Raw genomic sequence first — 23,247 nt, 5'->3', positions numbered from 1 at the left:
CGGCTTTACATAGACATCATCTTGGACGAACCTTAAATTCCCTCGACTTCTACTATACTGAAGGAACCTGCAGAGCGGAGACACAAGTATCCCATGACTTTTTTGTTTGCACTTATGAACTAGGTGTAAATAGACTTCTTCACCTTCCAGCAGCCCGAAGGCTCATTGTGAAGTATCACAAACTTCCTCAGTAACCAAAAAATATATCTAGTGTAACACAACAAATAGAAAGCAAGGATGGAGGGGAAGGAGGAGGATGCAGCTGCAGCTCATGCAGTGTGTCTTTGAGAGTGCATGCTGTGAGAGGGGAGAGAGAGCAGCTACAAAACAAGGTGTCACACGAGGTTCTGAATGAAAAATACAGGTTTTATTTAATTCATAATAAATTCATTCAATTATTAACATATTTCCTTCTCATTATGTACTATTTGTGTATGAAAAAAAATCTCAGTAAAATACGTAAAGTGCCAACGTTTCCTGGGCACAGTGGAGGCGGCAGGCAACCATTTTGTGGGTTGTATAAATATTCACAAGCAGGGATAATGGTCCAAGCCTACAAAATGGTTCCATACACTGACTGCAGGTGACGGATACACTTCTAGCTCATGATTAGGAAGTCACTGCCCTGATGCTACATTCAAAAATCTCCGATGACCTATATTACAAAAATTCTCATTTCAAACCACAGAGATGGTAAGAGTAGTGTCCTGTTCTTCACATGATCACACAGCACTGACAACTCTTCTTTTTCCCAGGCGTGCTCTTATCCCGAGTCTCTGCCGTGTTAGAACCATGTGGGCCCAGTTGAGCATCAGTCTCTGGTTTGTGCAGGAGGGGCTGGTTTTCTGCAGGCGTGCTTGCTTCTGTTGTGCCAGGCTCGTGGTGGTGGTTGGTTGATGGACCCTGTTGAGAAGAGTGATGGACAGGCTCTTCAGAAAATTGAGGTCCTGGGGTTGTTATGACCACCACTTGGGATATCGGAACTTGGCTCACTAGATCCTCACATGGCAGTAATACACTGGGATCTGGGTCACTACATGGCGGTTTTGTACTCTGCTCCTGGTCGGATGACATTAGTACTAGGCTTTGGTGTGTAGGAAATGAGGTTGACTCCAAATCTTGTTTTTTGTCATGACCTATCAATATCGGCACAGGATCAACAGGTTCCACTTGGCATCTTGGGAGTGCAGATTTTTCATTTTGGTCATGATTTTGGTCATCTTGGATAATTGACACAGACACCTGCTTCTCTTCTTCATCTTGGGTATTGTGAACTGAGTTGTCCCTCACCAGAGGTTCATCTTGGTCCTCGTATTGTTTTACCACAACTGGAGATGGTTGCATTTCATTCTCATGTTGGTCACTTTCCTCAAGTAGTGTTACCTTGACCAAGTTATACTGACTGTCCAAATCATTCCTCACGTCTTCATTTGATGAACTCTGTTGTGAGACCACTGCCTTAAGACCTTCTGCATTGAAGCTAACATCTTTATGTTCTAGTTCCTTAGTGACATGTTCAATGTTTTCTTCTTCAATCTCCAGTCTTTTGTCCAGATCAGAGTTCTGGTTTAAAAGATCTTGGTCTCCATGATTCTGGTCAAGACTTCCATCTTTTAGCTCCTCATTTGGACCCAGGCTCTCAGACTGAGGTTGTAGACTAGAATTTGAAGTTTCCATTTCCGTATTATGTTCTACCTCTGTAATATCAGTTTTCCTATCTGGAGATGTTTGGTCTTGATTCTTTTCGATCGAATGATTTGCTGAAACCCTTATGCCTCGAGGAGCAGGCACTGGATGTCCCACCACCACATCCTTAGGGTCTTTTCGTGCTGGGACAACCACCTCTCCCTGTTTTTCACTCTCTCCATTAGGCTGAACATCTTCTTCTTGTATGATCTTGTGCTCTTCTCGAACTTCTCTCTTTCCAGGTATTGGGTCTTTCTGGTCAGAGTTTTGTTGGCTTCGTTCACCATTTATAAGTTGTGTGTTAGACCCCTGAAATAATAAAAATATAAAAATCAAACCCAAATCAGATCATACCTTAGTTTTGAAGTCATATTAGACAACACAAAAAAAAGTTGACAAAAAACTTCATTTTCGAAGCTACCTGCTGTTTCTTCAAGTTTTCAATTTTCAGTTCTGGGTTTTCCAAATAGACCAGCTGTAACTGGAGGCTAGAAGAAGAAGAGGACATGGTCACTTCCTGGCCGTCACGTGATTTTACTCCATGATCAGTTTCTGTGGCTGCCGCTCACTCGCCTCTCCAGCTCATCTTGCAGTTGATTTATTTTATCTTCTGTCTCACAAAGAGGATTTTCTGTTTCTGCACCTGGAGCCGGAACCAGACCGTCCATCAACCATTGATACCGTAGAGACTTCCTCTGGGCAAGGAATGGGGGAGAAAGGAACCATATTAGGTTTTGTGTCATAGATAATGAAAAATTAAGTGACAGATTGAGGACCTATCACGTTTACTATATGTCAGCCATCCTTACAGGGACTTAAAGGGGTTCTCAGAGTACAAAAACAGCAGCACTGGAGGACCAGGCAAGTCCCATAGCCCTCTCGAGAACACTGACTGGCCCATAGACAGTAAGGCTGTGTGCCCACTATGCGTTTTTTAAGTGTTTCCGCAGAGGCAATTCCGCTGCAGAAACGCTTAAAAAACGCTTGGTAGAAGGTCTGCCATGTTCCCCAATGATAATCCGCATGTGCTGTACACATGCTGCGGAAATTTCCGCTGCGGATTATCATTGCGGAAAAATCCGCAGCACTACCAATTATTTTGCGTAATTGCGACATTTTCGCCGCCCTTGACTTGCATTGAATCGCTTAATATCAGCATCACTGCATCTGTACATGGGGATATTATGCGGTTCAATGTGCGGAGACCCTCCTCCAGACCCAGGTACCATAGTACCTGTTAAAAAAAAGAATTTAAAATAAAAAATAAATAATATACTTACCTTCTGATGGCCCCCGGCCGCTGACGTCAGAGGTCACATGACCTGTCACATGACTAAATTAAGTCATGGCAGGTCCTTTTACACAACCGCGAGACACCGGGGAGACCGGACGTATCGGATAAGGAGACCGGGGGCCATCAGAAGGTAAGTATATATTTATTTTTTACCATTCTCTAGGGTCACACTATATAAATCCATGCCGGCTGCATGGATTTATATAGTGTGACCAAGTTATCAAGCACTTTCCAAGTGATGCTAAAATCGCTTGGAAAGCGAATGACAACCCACATGTGGAAATGCAAGTGAAGAACGCTTCACATCCGCATGTCCCTGGCAGGAAAAACACATGTACAATCTGCATGTACAATCCGCATGTACAATCCGCATGTACAATCCGCATGTACAATCCGCATGTACAATCCGCCTGTACAATCCGCATGTACAATCCGCATGTACAATCCGCCTGTACAATCCGCATGTACAATCCGCATGTACAATCCGCATGTACAATCCGCATGTACAATCCGCCTGTACAATCCGCATGTACAATCCGCATGTACAATCCGCATGTACAATCCGCATGTACAATCCGCATGCGTTTTTTCTGCCAGGGAGATGCAGAAACACTCAGGAAGAAATCCGGAGCATTTCTGCATCGTGGGCACATAGCCTAATACTGTCATATATAGGCCCTTACTGGCAATACCACGGGCAACAATTGCTCCAACTAGAATAGTTTAAGGATAATGAAGTTGGCGACAGGAGGTACATCAGAGTCTCACATGGCAGCTCTCTCACCTTCAGTTGCTGCAGCTTTAGTTTCTGCAGCTCCAGCTCCCTCTCTATCCTGTCCACCTCTCCCAGGAGTCTGCGCTTCTCCTGTCACAGTAATAAAAAGTTTGAGATGAGATGAAGATATCTTTTTATTTTTCTAGAGACAAATATATCAACATTTTTAGAGTAGAGTGCAAGCTCTGCAGTGCAGAATGACATTATCTGGTAGATATACAATATTGTTTCTGAATCTATTTAACATTAGAGTGTCAGCTCCGCAGCTAAGGATCATATCAGCTCTCTAGCACAATGTCACCTTCCGCTGCTTCTGTGTTTTCCGGACGTTAGAGTGTCAGCTCTGCAGATCAGCACTCCCTTCTCTGGATGTCTCTGTGCCTCCTACATTATTACAGCGGTGTCCTCTGTGTACGAGTGTCAGCTCTTCAGACAAGGTCATCTTTCCTTCCTTTCCTATACTGTAGCTGTGACTATCTGTGTGGTAGATTGTAAGCTCTTCAGTTCAGCGTCACTTACGGTGATTCCAAACAAGCGTTGGTTGTAGATCTGCGTCTCCCCCATCTTGATGCTGCAGAGGAAGCAGAATTATTACCTTATTAACGCACCAGAGCTTCACCACTTCCTGGCAGAGCCGTTACCAATACCCATTGCTCTGCACAGAGTAATACAGACTGAGAGCAGCACAATAGAATACCCCTCTAAAATCATATCTGCCGAACGAAAAATGTCTTGGAACTGTCCGATTTCCCTTTTTTCTGGTAGTAAGTGCAACCGTCCCTCGGAGATGGGGGGAGTCCAAACCATGACGAATTGCTAATGATTCTGGTGGTCTTGCTATCATCTCTGAAGCTTGCAATGATGGCCCCAAGCAGCGTCAGACTGGGGTGCCAAGGGCCCACCAGTAACCAACTCCAGCGCCCCGCTTTTCAGCTACATGCAGATGTGACATTATCCTCAATCACACATTTATATAACAATAGACAGGGTAGATTGTTAAATGAATAAGATGCCGCCATTGTCTGTACATAGTGATTCAAGTATATACTGCTCATATAAGATGGTGGGGCCCACCGGAGGATTCTCCTGTTCATCTGTGGGTCAGTCCAAGCCTGGCCCCAAATACTATTAGTACTGCTAATGCTACTGTCTCTAGGTGGATTAACACTTTGCATCACCAATTATCAAGAAATATTCCAGACTTTCAATTTTGGTGGTGAATGAGAACTAATCAGCAGCGTATCACTAATAGCGGTAGACCACGTGGGTTTCAGCGCAGCCGGCGTGCTGACGTCACTACATTGCACCCTCCGTACAGAGCATAGTGTACACATGCTGCAGAGACAGGAGCAGCGCGGGAACCGGGGAGAGGTGAGTAGTTTTCTTTTATTTTATCAATGAGGCTGTCATACTATGTGTGGGGGACATACTGTGGGACCATCATAATGTATGTAAGGGGATGTGGGGCCATCATAAAGTATAGGGAGCTTTGCGGATCTTTAACTGTATGTGGGGGTGACTTTGGGGATGATTACACTGAGTGTGTGCAGCTGTGGGGGGCATTATACTGCATGAAGGGCAATGTGTGGGCCATTATACTGTGTGGAGGGGTATGTAGAGGACATTATACTGTGTGGGGGGGCCATTATATTGTGTGGGGGGGCATTATACTGTGTGGAGAGCAATCTGGAGGCCAGTATACTGTGTGGAGGGCTGTGGGGGGGCATTATACTGTGTGGAGAGCAATCTGGAGGCCAGTATACTGTGTGGAGGGCTGTGGGGGGGCATTATACTGTGTGGAGAGCAATCTGGAGGCCAGTATACTGTGTGGAGGGCTGTGGGGGGGCATTATACTGTGTGGAGAGCAATCTGGGGGCCCTCATACTGTGTTGTAGAGCTGTGAGAAGCAATCATACTATGTTGTGGGACTGAGTAGGCCATTAAATTGTGTTATGGGACTGTTAGGGTCATCATACTGTGTTATGTGACTGTCAAGGCCATCAGACTATGTAGGAGTCAATGGGGGCCTCATAATGTGTGTGTGGGAACTTTGGAGACATCACCATAATAGGGGCATTATGTCCTGAGGGCATTGTGGGGGCATCATACTTTGTGAGGGGGGGTACTGTGAGGTCATTATACTGTGCGTGTGGAGGACACTGAAGGAATTCACTGTGGGGGTATCATACTTTGTGAGGGGGGGTACTGTGGGGTCATTATACTGTGCGTGTGGAGTATACAGTGAAGGAATTCACTGTGGGGGTATCATACTGTGTTCGGGGGAAATTTTTGTTAACATCATACTTTATATGGGCCAAGACAAGGGGTATTGTACTGGGTGAGAACACTAAGGGGATTCGATGGGAGCAAAATTACTTTGTAAGTGCTGTAATACATGTTCGCCTCTCTGTGGTTAAAAGTTGGGATATACGCCCTTCAGTGACCATGCTTACTCCAACAAATTTATTTTATTTATTTTTGGGGGGAGGGGAGTTGGGGTGCACAAGTAGGACTTTCTACTATAGGCTCACTTGATTTCTATGTATACTTCTGGTCCTAATAACACACCTGGCACCATTAAATCCAGCAACATGCTAGAAACCCCAGTAATAGTGATTCTACCGGTCTGGTCACATCATCACTGCACTGATTCATCATCTACATTAAATCTAGGAGATGGAGCAGTAATAATCCGTCCTCTTCTGGAGGCAAGTACCAAACAAAAATAATTGTATATGTCACCAAGATTACCACTAACTGAAACCAGTACCAGGAGAGAGGAGGGTTTACCAAGATTGCACTTAACCCTAAACAGTAATCAGAATCCTCTGTGGATCATATGTGAGGGCCATAATATACTCAATATGTACTTGTCCAATGTATCCCACTTATATATATACTAGATGGTGGCCTGATTCTAATGCATCGGGTAATCTAGAATATGTATGCAGCCGACCGGGCGCGACTAATCAGCGAAGCTGTATTTAAATGGGTTGTGCACTACTTTAAATCAACCCCCCAATGTATCCCCCCGGGGCCCCTAATGAATTTTGGAGGACCGGGGAGCGAGGCGGTCGGTCGGGGCACTTCTGCTGCGAGCAGCCGGGAGATGACCGGCTACTACAGAGTGAGCCGGTGACCGGGTGAGGGAGATGACAGGCTACTACAGAGTGAGCGGGTGACCGGGTGAGGGAGATGACCGGCTACTACAGAGTGAGCGGGTGACCGGGTGAGGGAGATGACCGGCTACTACAGAGTGAGCCGGTGACCGGGTGAGGGAGATGACCGGCTACTACAGAGTGAGCCGGTGACCGGGTGAGGGAGATGACCGGCTACTACAGAGTGAGCCGGTGACCGGGTGAGGGAGATGACCGGCTACTACAGAGTGAGCGGGTGACCAGGTGAGGGAGATGACCGGCTACTACAGAGTGAGCGGGTGACCGGGTGAGGGAGATGACCGGCTACTACAGAGTGAGTGGGTGACCGGGTGAGGGAGATGACCGGCTACTACAGAGTGAGTGGGTGACCGGGTGAGGGAGATGACCGGCTACTACAGAGTGAGCCGATGACCGGCTACTACAGAGTGAGCCGGTGACCGGGTGAGGGAGATGACCGGCTACTACAGAGTGAGCGGGTGACCGGGTGAGGGAGATGACTGGCTAGCACAGGGTGAGCGTGTGAGCATGTGAGGGTGAGCATGTGAGGGTGAGCGTGTGACGGTGTGCGTGTGAGGGTGAGCAGGTGAGGGTGAGCGTGTGAGGGTGAGCGTGTGAAGGTGATCGTGTCAGGGTGTGCGTGTGAGGGTGAGCGGGTGAGGGTGAGCGTGTGAGGGTGATTGTGTGAGAGTGAGCGTGTGAGGGTGAGAGTGAGCGTGAGAGGGTGTGCGTGTGATGGTGTGCATGTGAGGGTGTGCGTGTGAGGGTGAGCGTGAGAGGGTGAGCGTGTGAGGGTGAGCTTGTGAGGGTGAGCGTGTGAGGGTGATTGTGTGAGGGTGAGCATGTGAGGGTGAGAGGGTGGCAGGGTGAGCGAGTGAGGGTGAGCGGGTGAGGATGAGCGTGTGAGGGTGAGCGTGTGAGGGTGTGAGCATGTGAGGGTGAGCGTGTGAGGATGAGTGTGTGAGGGTGAGCATGTGAAGGTGAGGGTGAGCGTGTGAGGGTGAGCGTGTGAGGATGAGCGTGTGAGGATGAGCGTGTGAGGATGAGCGTGTGAGGGTGAGCGGGTAAGGGTGAGCGAGTGAGCGTGTGAGGGTGAGCATATGAAGGTGAGCGTGTGAGGGTGAGACGGTGGGAGGGTGAGCGAGTGAGGGTGAGCCGGTGAGGATGAGCGTCTGAGGGTGAGCGTGTGAGCATCTGAGGGTGAGCATCTGAGGGTGAGCGTGTTAGGGTAAGCATGTGAGCGTCTGAGGGTGATCGTCTGAGGGTGAGCATCTGAGGGTGAGCGTGTGAGGGTGTGAGCGTATGCGGGTGTGCGTGTGAGGGTGAGCGTGGGAGCGTCTGAGGGTGTGCGGGTGAGCTGGTGAGGGTGAGCGTGAGAGGTGTGCGGGTGTGCGTGTGAGGGTGTGCATGTGAGGGTGTGCATGTGAGGGTGAGCGTGTGAGGGTGAGCGTGTGAGGGGGATCGTGTGCGGGTGAGCGGGTGAGGGTGAGCGGGTGAGGGTGAGCGGGTGAGGGTGAGCGTGTGAGGGTGAGCGTGTGAGGGTGAGAGTGTGAGGGTGAGCGTGTGAGGGTGAGAGTGTGAGGGTGAGCGTGTGAGGGTGAGCGTGTGAGGGTGTTCGTGTGAGGGTGTGCGTGTGAGGGTGTGCGTGTGAGGGTGAGCATGTGAGGGTGAGCTTGTGAGAGTGAGCGTGTGAGGGTGATTGTGTGAGGGTGAGCGTGTGAGGGTGAGCGGGTAAGGGTGAGAGGGTGAGCGTGTGAGAGTGTGAGCGTCTGTGGGTGTGCGTGTAAGCGGGTGAGCATGTGAGGGTGAGCGTGTGAGAGTGAGCGTGAGAGAGTCTGAGGGTGAGGGTGTGCGCGTGAGGGTGAGCGTGTGAGGGTGAGCGTGTGTGGGTGAGCGTGTGAGGGTGAGTGTAGGAGCGTGTGAGGGTGAGCGTGGGAGCGTGTGAAGGTGGGAGCGTCTGAGGGTGAGCGTCTGAGGGTGTGAGGGTGAGCGTCTGAGGGTGAGCGTCTGAGAGTTTGAGGGTGAGCGTCTGAGGTTGAGGGTGTGCATGTGAGGGTGAGCGTGTGAGGGTGTGAGGGTCAGCGTGTGAGGGTGAGCGTGTGAGGGTGAGCGTGTGAGGGTGAGCGTGTGAATGTGAGCGTGTGAGGGTGAGCGTCTCAGGGTGAGCGTCTGAGGGTGAGCTTCTGAGGGTGAGTGTGTATGGATGAGTGTGTGAGGGTGAGCGCGTGAGGGTGAGCGTGTGAGGGTGACGGTGTGAGCATGAGTGGGTGAGGATGAGAGAGTGAGCGTCTGTGGGTGTGCATGTGAGCAGGTGAGGGTGAGAGTGTGAGGATGAGCGTGTGAGGGTGACGGTGTGAGCATGAGTGGGTGAGGGTGAGAGTGTGAGCGTCTGTGGGTGTGCATGTGAGCGGGTGAGGGTGAGGGTGTGAGGGCGAGAGTGTAAATTTGGCGCCAATATAGCTGATTGGTCACGGCCGGCGGCATCACCGCTGACCTCCGTGCGGCTACCGTCGGGAGGCAAGTGTGAAGGGAGGACCGGGGAGCGGTGCCGCCTAGGCCGCAGGTCGGGGTACTTCTGCTGCGAGCAGCCGGTCATCTCCTGGCTGCATCGCCGCTGACCTCCGTGCGGCAGATGAGCCGCAAACGGCCGCCATCTTGTTCTGAAATCCCGCGTCGCTGATTGGCCGCGGCCGGACCAATCATCGACGCTGGATTTCCTGGACAGAAGGACAGACAGACAGACGAGATAAGACAATTATATATATTAGATTTCTATATAGGGGGCACTATTCTAGTAGTTATATTCTTGTACATAGGAGCAGTATTATAGTAGTTACATTCTTGTACATAGATGCAGTATTATAGTAGTTATATTCTTGTACATAGGGGCAGTATTATAATAATTATATTCTTGTACATAGGGGGTAGTATTATAGTAGTTATATTCTTGTACATAGGGGCAGTATTATAGTAGATATATTCTTGTACATAGGAGCAGTATTATAGTAGTTATATTCTTGTACATAGGAGCAGTATTATAGTAGTTATATTCTTGCACATAGGAGCAGTATTATCGTAGTTATATTCATGTACATAGGAGCAGTATTATAGTAGTTATATTCTTGTACATAGGAGCAGTATTATAGTATTTATATTCTTGCACATAGGGGCAGCATTATAGTAGTTATATTCTTGCACATAGGAGCAGTATTATAGTATTTATATTCTTGTACATAGGGGCAGTATTATAGTAGTTATATTCTTGCACATAGGGGCAGTATTATAGTAGTTATATTCTTCTACATAGGAGCAGTATTATAGTATTTATATTCTTGTACATAGGGGCAGTATTATAGTAGTTATATTCTTGTACATAGGAGCAGTATTATAGTAGTTATATTCTTGTACACAGGAGCAGTATTATAGTATTTATATTCTTGTACATAGGAGCAGTATTATAGTAGTTATATTCTTGTACATAGGGGCAGTATTATAGTAGTTATATTCTTGTACATAGGAGCAGTATTATAGTATTTATATTCTTGTACATAGGGGCAGTATTATAGTAGTTATATTCTTGTACATAGGAGCAGTATTATAGTATTTATATTCTTGTACATAGGGGCAGTATTATAGTAGTTATATTCTTGTACATAGGAGCAGTATTATAGTATTTATATTCTTGTACATAGGGGCAGTATTATAGTAGTTATATTCTTGTACATAGGAGCAGTATTATAGTAGTTATATTCTTGTACATAGGAGCAGTATTATAGCAGTTATATTCTTGTACATAGGGGGCAGTATTATAGTAGTTATATTCTTGTACATAGGGGGCAGTATTATAGTAGTTATATTCTTGTACATACGATCAATATTATAGTATTTATATTCTTGTACATAGGGGCAGTATTATAGTAGCTATATTCTTGTACATAGGAGCAGTATTATAGTATTTATATTCTTGTACATAGGGGCAGTATTATAGTAGTTATATTCTTGTACATAGGAGCAGTATTATAGTAGTTATATTCTTGTACATAGGAGCAGTATTATAGCAGTTATATTCTTGTACATAGGGGGCAGTATTATAGTAGTTATATTCTTGTACATAGGGGGCAGTATTATAGTAGTTATATTCTTGTACATACGATCAATATTATAGTAGTTATATTCTTGTACATAGGGGGCAGTATTATAGTAGTTATATTCTTGTACATAGGGGGCAGTATTATAGTAGTTATATTCTTGTACATAGGGGGCAGTATTATAGTAGTTATATTCTTTTACATAGGAGCAGTATTATACTAGTTATATTCTTGGACATAGGAGACAGTATTATAGTAGTTATATTCTTGTACATAGGGGGCAGTATTATAGTAGTTATATTCTTGTACATAGGGGCAGTATTATAATAGTTATACTCTTGTACATAGGGGGTAGTATTATAGTAGTTATACTCTTGTACATAGGGGGCAGTATTATAGTAATTATATTCTTGTACATAGGAGCAGTATTATAGTAGTTATATTCTTGTACATAGGAGGAGTATTATAGTAGTTATATTCTTGTACATAGGAGGAGTATTATAGTAGTTATATTCTTGTACATAGGGGCAGTATTATAGTAGTTATATTCTTGTACATAGGGGCAGTATTATAGTAGTTATATTCTTGTACATAGGAGGAGTATTATAGTAGTTATATTCTTGTACATAGGGGGCAGTATTATAGTAGTTATACTCTTGTACATAGGGGGCAGTATTATAGTGGTTATATTCTTTTACATAGGGGGCAGTATTATAGTAGTTATATTCTTCTACATAGGGGGCAGTATTATAGTAGTTATATTCTTGTACATAGGGGCAGTGTTATAGTAGTTATATTCTTATACATAGGGGGCTGTATTATAGTAGTTATATTCTAGTACATAGGGGCAGTATTATAGTAGTTATATTCTTGTACATAGGAGCAGTATTATAGTAGTTATATTCTTGTACATAGGAGGCAGTATTATAGTAGTTATATTCTTGTACATAGGTGCAGTATTATAGTAGTTATATTCTTGTACATAGGGGCAGTATTATAGTAGTTATATTCTTGTACATAGGAGCAGTATTATAGTAGTTATATTCTTGTACATAGGAGCAGTTTATAGTAGTTATATTCTTGTACATAGGAGCAGTATTATAGTAGTTATATTCTTGTACATAGGGGCAGTATTATAGTAGTTATATTATTGTACATAGGGAGCAGTATTATAGTAGTTATATTCTTCTACATAGGGGGCAGTATTATAGTAGTCATATTCCTGTACAAAGGGGCAGTATTATAGTAGTTATATTCCTGTACATAGGAGCAGTATTATAGTAGTTATATTCTTGTACATAGGGGGCAGTATTATAGTAGCTATATTCTTGTACATAGGGGGCGGTATTATAGTAGTTATACTCTTCTACATAGGGGGCAGTATTATAGTGGTTATATTCTTCTACATAGGGGGCAGTATTATAGTAGTTATATTCTTGTACATAGGGGGCAGTATTATAGTAGTTATACTCTTGTACATAGAGGGCAGTATTATAGTGGTTATATTCTTCTACATAGGGGGCAGTATTATAGTAGTTATATTCTTCTACATAGGGGGCAGTATTATAGTAGTTATATTCTTGTACATAGGGGCAGTATTATAGTAGTTATATTCTTATACATAAGGGGCTGTATTATAGTAGTTATATTCTTGTACATAGGGGCAGTATTATAGTAGTTATATTCTTGTACATAGGGAGCAGTATTATAGTAGTTATATTCTTGTACATAGGAGCAGTATTATAGTAGTTATATTCTTGTACATAGGGGCAGTATTATAGTAGTTATATTCTTGTACATAGGAGCAGTATTATAGTAGTTATATTCTTGTACATAGGAGCAGTTTATAGTAGTTATATTCTTGTACATAGGAGCAGTATTATAGTAGTTATATTCTTGTACATAGGGGCAGTATTATAGTAGTTATATTATTGTACATAGGGGGCAGTATTATAGTAGTTATATTCTTGTACATAGGGAGCAGTATTATAGTAGTTATATTCTTGTACATAGGGAGCAGTATTATAGTAGATATATTCTTGTACATAGGAGCAGTATTATAGTAGTTATATTCCTGTACATAGGGGGAAGTATTATAGTAGTTATATTCTTGTACATAGGAGCAGTATAGTAGTTATATTCTTGTACATAGGGGGCAGTATTATAGTAGTTATATTCTTGTACATAGGGGGCAGTATTATAATAGTTATATTCTTGTACATAGGGGGCAGTATGATAGTAGTTATAGTCTTGTACATAGGGGGCAGTATTATAGCAGCAGTTATATATAGTTTTAGATTGGCTTTATCATGTAATCACCATTTAATGATCATTGTCATGAGGTTAATATGATTAATCTTTAATTATTCCATTCTGACAGTTCATTGACAGCTTCCGAGTAGGAGATTATCCCTCACTATATCCTCATCATTGCACTTTGCACTGCAGTAAGGTAAAAGTTAACCCTTTCCTGCCTGATCGATAAATCAATGTGGCTACTAATAACACGACTCCTTGGCAATATTGGGTTTGTACTTCTCCGAACAAAATTCTGACTCTTCAGACAAAGTAAGCATCTTCCTATGAGTCTAATGTGCTACGATCAGACTGATTTATGGGGGGGGTATTGGTGCCTTTGGGATTCAGCATAAGATCAGACCGGTTTATTTACCGGTTTGATCATTTAATCATAGACTATGACCGGCTGGGAGAGAAGAGCTGAGTGTGGCACCAGAGGGGTTAACGCTGCGCTGACTGTGGGGCCATTGGTTTCTGTACGGTCCATATCCCCCAGGAATGTGTGATATGTCGGTCATGTGACCGCGGCCCACACGTTTCATCACCACATGTCACAAGCGCATATTTGTGCTTATATTGGCGCAATGGGAAGTAAGGCAAAGGAGATCTGCCCGGAGCCCCCCGCCGCACTGGTGGGCACCAGATGATGAAGATGGAGACACAGGCAGCGCTGGGGCTTATTATAAGGGTGCAATAACACAACCACGACTGTGGGGACGGGCAGATGTGATTAGGTGATCCTGCCCCTGAATGGCACATTGGGGGCGCTATTTGCGTTACTACATAGATTTCATACAAAATTTATCCTAAAAGGGATATTCCAGTTGGGATGATCTTTTATGATTTACGTTCCTCTCGCCCAAGGGAGGGTGCATGAAGTAGGCTATCCGCAGTGACCCTAATAATAAATATAATGTTATTTACATAGCGCCAACATATTCCGCAACACTTCACAATTAAGCTGACCCTATAACACAGACAGCCATAGTGATCCTATAATAATGACAGTCACAGTGTCCCCATAACAGTGACAGCCAAAGTGACACTATAATAATGACAGTCACAGTGTCCCCATAACAGTGACAGCCAAAGTGACACTATAATAATGACAGTCACAGTGTCCCCATAACAGTGACAGCCAAAGTGACACTATAATAATGACAGTCACAGTGTCCCCATAACAGTGACAGCCAAAGTGACACTATAATAATGACAGCCACAGTGACCCTGTAAGTGACAGGCACAGTGACCCCATAATAGTGACAGCCATAGTGACCCTATAATATTGACAGCCACAGTGACTTCATAATAGTGACAGCCACAGCCCATAATGTCATAACAGCCATAGTGACAGCCACAGTGACCCCATAATGTTGTAACAGCCATAGTGACAGCCACAGTGACCCTATAATAGTGACAGCCACAGTGACCCTATAATGTTGTAATAGCCATAGTGACAGCCACAGTGACCCTATAATAGTGACAGCCACAGTGACCCCATAATGTTGTAACAGCCATAGTGACAGCCATAGTGACCCTATAATAGTGACAGCCACAGTGACCCCATAATGTTGTAACAGCCACAGTGACCCTATAATAGTGACAGCCACAGTGACCCCATAATGTTGTAATAGCCATAGTGACAGCCACAGTGACCCTATAATAGTGACAGCCACAGTGACCCCATAATGTTGTAACAGCCATAGTGACAGCCATAGTGACCCTATAATAGTGACAGCCACAGTGACCCCATAATGTTGTAACAGCCATAGTGACCCTATAATAGTGACAACCACAGTGACCCCATAATGTTGTAACAGCCACAGTGACCCTATAATAGTGACAGCCACAGTGACCCCATAATGTTGTAACAGCCATAGTGACCCTATAATAGTGACAGCCACAGTGACCCCATAATGTTGTAACAGCCACAGTGACCCTATAATAGTGACAGCCACAGTGACCCCATAATGTTGTAACAGCCATAGTGACCCTATAATAGTGACAGCCACAGTGACCCCATAATGTTGTAACAGCCACAGTGACCCTATAATAGTGACAGCCACAGTGACCTAATAATAGTGACAGCCACAATGACTCCTCTGCCTCCATAACAATAGCATCTACAGCGTCCCATAGTAGTGACATCCACGACAGAAGCATCCACAGTGCCCCCTATACCACTGACAGCCACAGCAGCGGCATTTACAGACCCTCATAGTAGAGACATCCATCAGAGATACATAGAGTGCCCCTATGTCAGTGACAGCCTTAGTGCCCCCATAACCGAGCTATCTACAGGGAAAGACCAGGGCACGGTGTCTTCTAGGGTACTGGACATTATGGTCGGCGACCATACAGAACCAAGAAGTGGTTTCCAGAAGAGCACAACTCCGGGGCTTAGATTTCATGGAGATTTTTCACACTTAAAGGGCATCTCCATCTCCATACAGTGTGCACACAGCAGTGATCGTTGTCCGTCTGTACAAAGAACAACCAGATTCAATTCCAAAGGAAGCCATCAATAAATGTATTTTTTACACCCTAAAAGTCTGACGCATGGTGCCTTATGTAGCAGCTGTCTTATTCACTGATGACATCACAGCTCTCTTTTCAATAAACTTTATTGACACATTTATGGAAAAAAACACCTCTAGTATCCCACAAGGACCCAGAACCCTGGTAGATACCGATCTCTGGTGATGTCCGCTGTCCGCCTCTGACGCAGACACACAAACCAGAAATGTAGATTAAGAAAAGTGACAGAGCAGCAAAAACTAACACAAAACTAATCCCAGCCTAATCCTAACCCTCCAGCCGTCAGTGTCACAGTAGCTGGCAGGGGTGCCACCCTGACACCAGAGAGCGGATCCTGTATATGGGAGGGGGCACATTCCTGCCCGCTGCTGTAAACAAGCACACAACTCCCAGCATCCACCTGTGGGCCCATTGTAAGGAGCCTGTAACCTGAGCAGGTACTGGGAGGGGAGAGGGGGACGCAGGCAATGGGAGCACCTGCATAATACAGGCTCAGGCCTGGGAGACCAGTAACATGCTTCTATGGGGTCATCCATAATTAGGAACTGCTATGGGTACCCAGTAGTACCCCTAAAGCTTTGGCAATAATATAACTATAGGAGGATGCCCACCCAGGTGGCATGAGCACAGCGCCAGGAGGTGCAGCACAATGAGCTCAGTGTTTGTAAGTGAATTCTACCTGCTTTGTCTTGCTCCATCCAGACCCTCAGTGCAAATGTACAAACCCCCTCCCCGTCCTGAAAAACAGGGTTTGGTTATTTGACAGCTAGGATTGTCTTGACCCTCTAAATACCAACTGTCCTGTTAATACTGAACCATTTTTTCTACTTAGGCAGAGAAGTCCAAAAAGGTTAGAATTTAAAGTGTGCCTACAAAATGCCCAAATCGCAAAGTCCCTGGTCACGCTGACTGGTTCCTTTTAAGCTGCCATACTGCATAGTGCAATGTGTAAAGGGAATTTTTAGATTTTTATATAAGAGCCACAAGAATATAGGACGATCCCCAATGGATGCTCATTTCCATCGCTTACACCAATGTGGGGAATGCATGGCTCACCAGTAATTCCAGTTATGTAGTAACAGTATAGAAATGGAAACGACCTATTCCACATAGCGCAGATGGCGCAGCATACCAGACATAGTTTGTACTACTAATCCACAATAGTCTATAATATATATAGCTTATGGTATCCTAATGTGATATAGTCATTTTCTCTTGTAAACATTCCATCAAGCCCTACGTATACACAGGGGCCTATTATTAATTTTAGTAACCAAATAGCTATACCATGACTTATCGATAAATATTGATGTTCTAGATCAACTGATCAAACTAGATACAGGATCATTTATCAAGGTCAGCCTCCTAATTATTATGTTACTAAAAATCTATACTCTTTACTATTATAAAACTATAAATAAACCACATGAAGCACCCTATAGAACCTCTAGAATCTAGGTCTATATGTATACAGAAGGCTATAGTTGACATATTAGTGATGTAAACAAAGGTCCTAGTACACATTATATCAATAAATGTTAAATTGTGCTACCTGGAGTTATAGGAAGAACCTGTTGTGCTACTTTAAATGCAATAAATAATCTGTCATCACAACCAGTTTGATGAATTATATTAGTGGGGTTTATTCAGACTCCATTGCGGTACCCCTTTTTTTTATTGTCTCTAAAGTGAAAATTTTGCCAAAACCCCTAACTTTTTTTGACTCTTTAATGACTCAATGTACACCATGTCCTGAGCAGTAACAGGAATGTACTCATATCTATACCTATAAACAGAGGACAGCAGCCAGAAATCAATACCCTCCGTACTCTTGAGTAGATCTAAAATTGGATGGAAGCACACATATTTATACTGATTCCCATGCTGAGAAGAATATGGTGGGCAGGACATGGCCAACCAAGAGTTATTCCTTACCTAAATGGATATGTCAACTGGTCATATCAAAATCATATAATATCAGTGATTGGTGAAACCTCTCCTTGGACGGAGATCTATTCTTTCTTTGTCTGTGCCAGGGAAAGGAGCTGCCAATCAGTTGACATTAAACCATGAGCAACCTCCTTGAACTCCTGGAACTCTAATACACCTTTAATTTCTCCTAATTTCCAATCCCCGGCTGTTAGAAACTGGATACAACTGCAGCAAGATCTCTACTTGTTGTCAGTTAATGAGACACATTCTTGTTTTTCACCGGGAGGCTTAAAAACCATACAAACTGCAGTCTAGACAATCCTCACCCAGACTCCGGACTGAAACAAACTGGATATAATTGTGCGAAACCCAGCAGCTGTATGAGAAAGATGCTATATACCTATATACCTGCCCCTTGATGACGACGCTTTTTTACCTTCCGGATGTAAAGAAGAATGTTTCCATTTACTGAAAGCAAGAAGAGATCTTGAGAATTGAGAGGCATAGAATTTCACAGTATAGAAAAAAAAGTTACAGAACTTTTTTAAAAGTTTAATTTACTTATTATAAGATACCGTTAAAATAGTAAAACTGCGACTGTCTCTCCTTAGGCTGAGGAGGCTGATAACAGAGAACAATAGTCACCATTCAACTGCAAAGCAGGCAGAGATAAAACATTAGATAGTGTCTGAGATAGAAGATGGGGTGATAAGGATGAGAATACGGGGCGGACATTAACAGTGGAGATCACAGGGGACGGAGATAAGGGGGGATTACAGGGTGAGGGGCAGATAGCGGCAGGTAGGTGACCTGGCGGGGCAATTACAGGAGAATGGCAGGAATGTGATCATTGACCTCATTAACAAAAACATCTCTCCCAAATTCTGCACATACCTATAATGCCTCCAGCATCACCGGCCTGTCATATGGGGGTGCTGCCCGGGCAATACGGGGTGCCATGTGCAGCTATCACCAATAGTGCCCAGGACAAGTGGTCACCGGGATCTCAACTGGTGTAGAACTACAAGTCTCAGCAACGCCTGCAGGTGGAGGAGTGTGCCGTGTAGTAGAGCTGGAGATATTAACATTGTGAAAACCGATACTGCTCCACCCCACACAGCGACACGACATGTTTATATGTTCCATTCTGTCACATGAAATATTTTGACAGGGGAATAAGTAAGAGTTACTCCACCAGTACAGATGTAGCAGAGCTGGATGTGTCACGCTGCACTGACAGACTCAGCTCTACTTTCTGTGAGGTGTTCAGCTATCAGACAGGCTCCACAATTGTACCCCTGACAAACACAGCCCTGCTACGTCCTGTGTGTACATCCCACAGTTGCAGCTTGTTTCAGGCCATACAAGTTCAGCTCCGCTGCATCTAAATACCTCAACTACAGAAAAAGAAACAGAGAAACATAACTAAGCTGCCCTGTAATTTTCTGACAAATCCAGGTGTGTCACTATCTGACAACTTCATCTCTGCGAAAATGTGCAAGCTCAGCTCAACTGTAAGTGCAGGTTAGGACTATAAAGAAAGCTCTGCTACATAAGACAAGCTCAGCTCTGCTACATAAGACAAACTCAGCTCTGCTACATCCGACAAGTTCAGCTCTGCTACATCTGACAAGTTCAGCTCTGCTACATCTGACAAGCTCAGCTCTGCTACATCTGACAAGCTCAGCTCTGCTACATTTGACACGCTCAGCTCTGCTGCATCAGACAGGCTCAGCTCAACTGTAAGTGCAGGTTTAGGAATATAAGGAAAGCTCTGCTACATCACACAAGCTAAGCTCTGCTGCATCAGACAAGCTAAGCTCTGCTACATCAGACAAGGTCAGCTCTGCTACATCAGACAAGGTCAGCTCTGCTACATCAGACAAGGTCAGCTCTGCTACATCAGACAAGCTCAGCTCTGCTACATCAGACAAGGTCAGCTCTGCTATATCTGAGAAGATATGTGCCTGCTTCAGATAGGCTCAGCTATGCTACATCTGCAGCACACTCCATACAAGCAGGAGGTCCTGACACTACTACCCTCATTATTCAGGGCGACTATCAGCCCCATCAGTCTCATCACTGATGATGGGTTGGGAGAGGAGTAATTAGCGCAGGTGATTACATGTATACAGGGCGTGCGGATATCTACATATATGTGTAATGTGTCACTTCTATATATGTACATACATTACTAATCTCCAGAGCTTGTGCCCCTCCCCAGACACATATCCCAGGTGTGGGACCCCCCAAGATCCTGTCATGTCTCAGCTCATGTCAGCAACACTACGACTCTGCCCCGACATCACTGTACTCCGGTGATAACATAATATGGGATTGTTACTTATGTAATCCCATAACAAGAGCTCAGGAGGTTCAGCTACAGGACTCAGAACTGTTCTCTTGCCCCCAACATCCTGCACCCCCCGCCCATTACTGCAGGACCTTACACAATACTGTACATACATCCCCTATGTCCCTGCACATCCTCGCCCACCACCCTATATAATGCCATATAGTGTCCCCACTATCCACACAGAATATCTACCCTCATAGTCCTCAGACCCTTCACACCCCATATAATACCCAAATTACGCCCTCATATAATGCCTACCCCACATTACTCTTTCTTCATCCATTCGATTATATAATAGCTGCCCCATGTCTCTGCCACCTGATATACCTGCCCCATGTCTCTACCACCTTATATACCTGCCCCATGTCTCTGCCACCTTATATACCTGCCCCATGTCTCTACCACCTTATATACCAGCCCCATGTCTCTACCACCTTATATACCTGCCCCATGTCTCTACCACCTTATATACCTGCCCCATGTCTCTGCCACCTTATATACCTGCCCCATGTCTCTGCCACCTTATATACCTGCCCCATGTCTCTACCACCTTATATACCTGCCCCATGTCTCTGCCACCATATATACCTGCCCCATGTCTCTGCCACCTTATATACCTGCCCCATGTCTCTACCACCTTATATACCTGCCCCATGTCTCTACCACCTTATATACCTGCCCCATGTCTCTGCCACCTTATATACCTGCCCCATGTCTCTACCACCTTATATACCTGCCCCATGTCTCTACCACCTTATATACCTGCCCCATGTCTCTACCACCTTATATACCTGCCCCATGTCTCTGCCACCTTATATACCTGCCCCATGTCTCTACCACCTTATATACCTGCCCCATGTCTCTGCCACCATATATACCTGCCCCATGTCTCTGCCACCTTATATACCTGCCCCATGTCTCTGCCACCTTATATACCAGCCCCATGTCTCTACCATCTTATATACCTGCCCCATGTCTCTGCCACCATATATACCTGCCCCATGTCTCTGCCACCTTATATACCTGCCCCATGTCTCTGCCACCTTATGTACCTGCCCCATGTCTCTGCCACCCTATATACCAGCCCGATGTCTCTACCACCTTATATACCTGCCCCATGTCTCTGCCACCTTATATACCTGCCCCATGTCTCTACCACCCTATATACCAGCCCCATGTCTCTACCACCTTATATACCTGCCCCATGTCTCTACCACCTTATATACCTGCCCCATGTCTCTGCCACCTTATGTACCTGCCCCATGTCTCTGCCACCCTATATACCAGCCCCATGTCTCTACCACCTTATATACCTGCCCCATGTCTCTGCCACCTTATGTACCTGCCCCATGTATCTACCATCCTATATACCAGCCCCATGTCTCTACCACCTTATATACCAGTCCCATGTCTCTAGCACCTTATATACCTGCCCCACGTCTCTGCCACCTTATATACCTGCCCCATGTCTCTGCCACCTTATGTACCTGCCCCATGTCTCTACCACCCTATATACCAGCCCCATGTCTCTACCACCTTATATACCTGCCCCATGTCTCTACCACCTTATGTACCTGCCCCATGTCTCTGCCACCCTATATACCAGCCCCATGTCTCTGCCACCTTATGTACCTGCCCCATGTCTCTACCACCTTATATACCAGTCCCATGTCTCTACCACCTTATATATCTGCCCTATGTCTCTACCACCTTATATACCTGCCCCATGTCTCTGCCACCCTATATACCAGCCCCATGTCTCTGCCACCTTATATACCTGCCCCATGTCTCTACCACCTTATGTACCTGCCCCATGTCTCTGCCACCCTATATACCAGCCCCAGGTCTCTGCCACCTTATGTACCTGCCCCATGTCTCTACCACCTTATATACCAGTCCCATGTCTCTACCACCTTATATACCTGCCCTATGTCTCTACCACCTTATATACCTGCCCCATGTCTCTGCCACCCTATATACCAGCCCCATGTCTCTGCCACCTTATATACCTGCCCCATGTCTCTGCCACCCTATATACCAGCCCCATGTCTCTACCACCTTATATACCTGCCCTATGTCTTTACCACCTTATATACCTGCCCCATGTCTCTGCCACCCTATATACCAGCCCCATGTATCTGCCACCTTATATACCTGCCCCATGTCTCTGCCACCCTATATACCAGCCCCATGTCTCTGCCACCTTATGTACCTGCCCCATGTCTCTACCATCTTATATACCAGTCCCATGTCTCTACCACCTTATATACCTGCCCCATGTCTCTGCCACCTTATATACCTGCCCCATGTCTCTGCCACCTTATATACCTGCCCTATGTCTCTACCACCTTATATACCTGCCCCATGTCTCTGCCACCCTATATACCAGCCCCATGTCTCTACCACCTTATATACCTGCCCCATGTCTCTGCCACCTTATATACCTGCCCCATGTCTCTGCCACCTTATATACCTGCCCTATGTCTCTACCACCTTATATACCTGCCCCATGTCTCTGCCACCCTATATACCAGCCCCATGTCTCTACCACCTTATATACCTGCCCCATGTCTCTGCCACCCTATATTCCTGCCCCCTTGCCCACTACCCTCATAATATTCTTGTCCCCACACTTGTGTAACCGCTGCCCCACTATCCAGGGTACATGACCCATCTTCCCGCACCTCTAGTGCATCTCCCACTGTCACACAGTATCTGCCCCATCTACCCGCACCCTGCGCCAGTGCCCGCTATACCCCCCTCGCCTTCTTTCTCCCCACTGTCCCCACCTTCTTGCGCCACTTCTCCCCCCATAGTGGTCACCCCCCTATATCCCTGCCCCTCATCAGCCTGATGAATCGCCCCAGTTCCCGGATCGCAGCTGCCCCCAGTTCCCGGCTCCTCTCACCTATCACAACCTCAGGTACAGCGCTGCCCCCCATCCTCAGCCCCAGCTGCTGCTCCCCTCCCCCGCGCCCTGCAGCCCCCTCTGCCCCTCACCTCTGCTCCGCTCCGGGCGCTGACAGCTGCTGCTCCCCGGTCACATTGGAGAGTGAGGACCGGACAGAGGGAGGAGGCGGAGGAGGGGCGGGGAGGCGACACCTGAGCTGGTCCCACCGGTTCTA

The 23,247-nt window shown here is 45.5% G+C and overlaps 1 protein-coding gene across 2 annotated transcripts; it reads right to left on the bottom strand.

Moving 5' to 3' along the window:
- Positions 1 to 345: 345 nt before the first annotated feature.
- On the bottom strand, positions 346 to 23,246 carry PALM3 (paralemmin 3). Of its 2 annotated transcripts, none has more exons than XM_073654344.1 (6): positions 23,123 to 23,246; positions 4,275 to 4,326; positions 3,765 to 3,845; positions 2,260 to 2,381; positions 2,108 to 2,174; positions 346 to 1,995 (listed from the first exon to the last, which is right to left on the bottom strand). In XM_073654344.1, exons 2-6 carry the CDS (start codon positions 4,317 to 4,319, stop codon positions 715 to 717), a joined length of 1,596 nt encoding a protein of 531 aa, XP_073510445.1. In that variant the 5' UTR covers positions 4,320 to 4,326; positions 23,123 to 23,246; the 3' UTR covers positions 346 to 714. The 2 variants fall into 2 exon arrangements, with proteins under 2 accessions (XP_073510445.1, XP_073510446.1); XM_073654345.1 differs by lacking the exon at positions 23,123 to 23,246 and adding an exon at positions 18,661 to 18,779.
- Position 23,247: the final 1 nt, after the last annotated feature.

The sequence above is a fragment of the Phyllobates terribilis genome, unplaced genomic scaffold (genome assembly GCF_046119375.1).
Source record: "Phyllobates terribilis strain yellow unplaced genomic scaffold, ASM4611937v1 Scaffold_11__3_contigs__length_659146591, whole genome shotgun sequence".
NCBI lineage: Eukaryota > Metazoa > Chordata > Amphibia > Anura > Dendrobatidae > Phyllobates > Phyllobates terribilis.
The sequence above is the reverse complement of the archived record's forward strand: the minus strand, read 5'-3'. Positions and strand labels throughout refer to the sequence as shown.

Excerpts from the sequence above, each read along its gene's own strand:
- PALM3 (XM_073654344.1), bottom strand. The coding sequence starts at position 4,319 with ATGGGGGAGACGCAGATCTACAACCAACGCTTGTTTGGAATCACC. Across the intron at positions 3,846-4,274 it reads AACGCTTGTTTGGAATCACC|GAGAAGCGCAGACTCCTGGG; the intron begins GTAAGTGACGCT and ends TTACTGTGACAG. Across the intron at positions 2,382-3,764 it reads TAAAGCTGCAGCAACTGAAG|AGGAAGTCTCTACGGTATCA; the intron begins GTGAGAGAGCTG and ends TTCCTTGCCCAG.